Below are 4,407 nucleotides of genomic sequence, written 5' to 3'. Positions count from 1 at the left end.
GTAAATCTATAAATGTAATATTTGTTGTCTGTCATTGTAGCTGGGATAATTTTACTTATTAAAGCTCATAATCTTACCACCTGAAACATCACTAGCCCTGAAGCTGCTGGTAGACATCGTGGTTGGAATTATCAAAGGTTTTTGACACCTGAGAGACACCGTAGAAACTCCTTTGCYTTTGAAAGCAGGGGTGGGGGGAGGACCAGGGAGGATGATTCAACCACTCAACCGCTGAAAACAACAAATCCTACACTCTGTCATCTGTTGGTTAGCGCTACACCTTTGTGAAGTTGTAGCCAGTTCGCATAAATTCTGCTTTGTTCTTGCTTTCCTCTAATATATGCATTTTACTGGGGTCAAGCATTTTAACATGTTCTTGAACACTTCTGTAACTCAAGGCCCACGGGCCAAATCGGACCCACGTTAGCATTTTATCAGGACCCCAAAAGGGATAATTTTAACGTAAAATATTTTTTATCGGTTCTAGTTTTGCGTTAAAATCTGAGCATGCTTTATTTAGCGCAGATTTTCCGGTGGTCAAATTTGAAGCGAGTTGGAAATTTTAAGTAATCTTTGATTTTGATGTGGAAAGAGCAACAAAACATTTTAAATTAGACAGATCAAATGCTTGTTGACGAGCCTGTAAACAAGAAAAAAACAGGTCAGGTATCTGACTCGAGTTAATTGTATTGACTATTATGTAATGACTAAAACTTCCCCTTGGTTTGAACCAAACGTTAAATTTTGGCTGCCTATTGTAACTTAGTTTGACACGCCTACTTTAAAGCCTTGAACTTTATTATAGTCAAGTAATTGTTTGTTTAATGGGCTGTGGAGTGTGTTATTCTTCCTGTATTAAGCTCTGTACAACAGCAGACATTTGACTCATCCCAGAAGGAAATCACAAGTGTAACTAATAGGATTAACCATGACCCCCATTCCATTAGGGTGTGCCAGTAAGCCATGGAGCCGTGCCTGGCACCGACCCAACGACTGGAACGGAGCTGATTATTGAAGCAATTAGCTGCACCTGCGTTTGACCACCCCAAATGTCAGCCATGAGAAAAGGTCTTTTATCTCTCCTCCTGGGGAGTTGTGGACCTCATTTCCTGTAGACTGGCTGCTGTCGGGGGGCATGTTTTCTGGGTCACTGAAGAGAGCAGAAAAAGAAGGAGCAGACCTTTTTCTCTTATAGGATGCATCTAGACCAAAAGGTGTATGATATACTAACTTTGAAGTGTTGTGGCTTTTATGTTAATTTGTTAAATTCAAATAAATGACAGATACGCTAAAAAAACATGTTTTCTGAGCTGTACATTYATTAAATGTGAAAGTTGCTTTACATTTACTCATCTCAGTTGAGTGGAACCAGTTGATATAACTTGGTTAACTAAATCCAACACATCTGTTTTTTTTAGTGTATTGGACAATAGTTTATGAGGCAAATAGCAAAAACTGATGGTGATTAATGATTGTTCCGCTCCTCAGATAACAGTAGGGGAAACACTAAATTATGTAAAACAACAAGTTTTATCTTTTTTTAAGAAACATTTTTCTTTTTGTATGTATTTGTCTTATTTTTACTATTGACTCCTCTTGTGTCCYGAATAAAGGTTGATTGATTTTACCTTTTAAATTTGGGAGGATCTGTTGTCTTGTGTCTTGTGCTCTGTCCCCCTCTMGTGTTCCTTCTGTGTCTTACACCCTCATCTCAGTCCTCAGTCTTTCAGTCCSRTCCAGATTATTCTCTCACACCTGTCTCTGTATTTCTGTAATCACTCAGCTTTTTCCACTTTTCACTTAGCCTGGCCCTTGCCTTCCTACGSAGCTCCGCTCAYTTCTAGTTTCGCTTCTCTGCTCCGTCTGGGATTTCTCCCATAGACAAGGATTTCGCTGGCAGATTTTTAGCCGGGCCAATCAGAGAACAGAACGTCAATTTTCTGAACAGTGTCTGTTTGTAGTTTATTTTACCTGGACCAATCAGCAAACAGAAGGCGGAGTTTTGAATGACATAGATTTTCTGCACAGTGTCTGTTAATTTAGCAATGGAAATGGAGGAAGTGAATGAAGCCAGTCCGTGTTGATAAGGCTTCCAAATTAAAATAAATTTGTCTGACAAAGCAGCAGCTCTCATTTACAGTTGTATCGTTCGGCTTGGTACTTTTCTCTTCTCAGTAGGGTTGTTTACAGCACACGCGATTTCCGGTTAGCTTCTTAGCTTAGCCTCCTTCACAGCGACACACACACACACTTCAGCAGAGGCCACGCCTCCTGCAAGAATCGCTTTTCAATAGCAGCGAGTCCAGACCCTCTGTCCAAAGCAAGGTGAAGGATAAGGGTTTGGTTTTTACCAGGCTACTTTTCACTCAACCCAGTCCTTCTTTTCCACTTCCTTGTCCGGTCATTGTTTGTTTTTCTGCCCTGGTTTCCTTGTGGTCTCCTTTGCCTGTTGGTTTTTCCTATTTTTGCTGCCATGTCAGCTTTTGTTGCATTAATTTTCATCAAGATCTTGCATTGATGATGGTAGAGTCTGACCGCTGCACAAAGCCTTCTCCAGCACATCCCAAAGAATCTCAATGGACTCCGTGGAGCCAATCCATGTGTGAAAATGATGTCTCATGATCCCTGAACCACTTTTTCACTATTCCAGCRCCATGAATCCTGGCATTGTCATTTTGGAATATTCCTGTGCCATCAGGGAAAAACAATCCATTGATGGATTAATCTGCTCATTCAGTATATACAGGTCAGCTGACCTCATTCTTTGAGCACATCCTGCTGCTGAACCTAGACCTGACCAACTGCAGCAACATCAGACCTTAGTTAAATCCACTTTGCCATGTGYTCAGGTAGAAACACTGGGTAGTTTATTAATGCTCTCAGCAGGTACTTGAAGTATAACTTCATTTGATTTGCTTTGGAGTCAAGATGGCTACCACATGATCAACCCTCGTCAAAGAGCTATTTAGTCAATTGTTCAGATAATGAGTATGTTAGGTGTGGTAGTAGCTGAGAGTCATTCCAAACACTTTCCCTCCAGTAAAGCTGCTTTTTAATGACATGAACAGAGCTCCTTCACACTGTGTCCTGTGCCCTCAGGTTGTTCTGCAGAACCTGCTGATGTGCATGGTGTGCTTCTACTCTCTCTACTACATCGTGGTCAGTCTTTGCATCGGTCTGTTCAGGTACGCTCACACGAAACCGTTAAAGAAACGTACAGATCGTAAAACAGAAGAGCCCGATGACGTTTAAAAGCGCACCGTGTGATCTTTTCTTGTAGAGTTCATGAGATCAACAGCTTGTTGGCCCCGTTCGACTACACAACACAACCGTCATGGCAGAACCCCAAGTACCTGGGTGAGTATTCAGTAAAGTACAACATGTACTGCTTTAATTGAAAGTATTTAAAAAATAACTTACTTTGATCTCCTTTGATAATTACGTTTTTCAGTTTTTCACACACCAAATATCTAAACTTTTATACTTAAGCTTAACGATGTTTTATTTTTAATGTCTAGAAAAAGTATCTTCAGTTGAGAAGGTTTTAATGTTAAAATCACTCATCTGATGCCATAACATGGAACTCACATTGCAGTTTGGGAAATGTTCTTTCTTTGACTTTAATCCTTTTATAGCAATAACAGAACGAGTTTGTAGTCCAGTGTTTCTCTTCCAGTACTTGTGGGTTACATTTTATTAAAGCTTGATAGTGGTTTGGCATATTTTTGGCCAAATGTGAACTATCAAACAAGCAGCAGAGACATAACACTGTGAATGTGTCACATAAATCTGTGAGAGGAGTTGCAAAAATGTGTAAAAATGGGATTTTAAACGTTAAAAGGTCAACTATTGCCTTAATAATCCATCATTAAAAAAAAGAAAGAACACACAATCACTGTTTGTTTGTTTTTTGTTATTCTGAAAATAATTTACTTTTAGACTTATAGTTATAATTTAATGTCATATTTAGTTGACTAATATGATTATTGAATTAATATTATTTTTATGAAAATGTACTGCATTGTGTTTACATTGTATCATAGGATTTAAGCAAGGATCTTGAATAAGAAAATAAAGAAYAAACAGGAAAATGTCACTGTTTTTTGGGGGGTTGAGTGTTGTTTATGTGTTTAAACACCTATTTCATTTTTTAAATTAAACATAGAACACAACTTATTGTCAATGCTGATATTAAAATGTTACAAATAAATAATACTGATGTTACATTATTGATGAATACAGTATATTGAAGGGCATTTTGAATTTAAGATACATTCTTGTATTTTCATATGCTTTAAACACAGACAGAGTAAATCTCTATCATTTTGTCCCTCTCTGTAACATAAACCAAGCTTGTTTCACATAATGTCTAATGTAAAAAGTATCCCCCCCCCCCCCCCCCCCCCC

At 38.6% G+C, this 4,407-nt stretch overlaps 1 protein-coding gene across 1 annotated transcript in view; it reads left to right on the top strand.

Annotated features, from left to right (window-relative positions):
* The window catches only part of tmem244 (transmembrane protein 244), a gene marked incomplete in the record, with an annotated part of 8,947 nt that overhangs the window by 911 nt on the left and 3,629 nt on the right, over nt 1–4,407 (top strand). The window contains 2 exon segments of the mRNA XM_014011892.1: nt 3,100–3,185; nt 3,281–3,357. Of these exon segments, the coding sequence (XP_013867346.1) occupies nt 3,100–3,185; nt 3,281–3,357 (163 nt within the window).

Source organism: Austrofundulus limnaeus, unplaced genomic scaffold, assembly GCF_001266775.1.
Source record: "Austrofundulus limnaeus strain Quisiro unplaced genomic scaffold, Austrofundulus_limnaeus-1.0 Scaffold86, whole genome shotgun sequence".
NCBI classification, from domain to species: Eukaryota; Metazoa; Chordata; class Actinopteri; order Cyprinodontiformes; family Rivulidae; genus Austrofundulus; species Austrofundulus limnaeus.
This window is presented reverse-complemented; position numbering and strand designations above follow the sequence as displayed.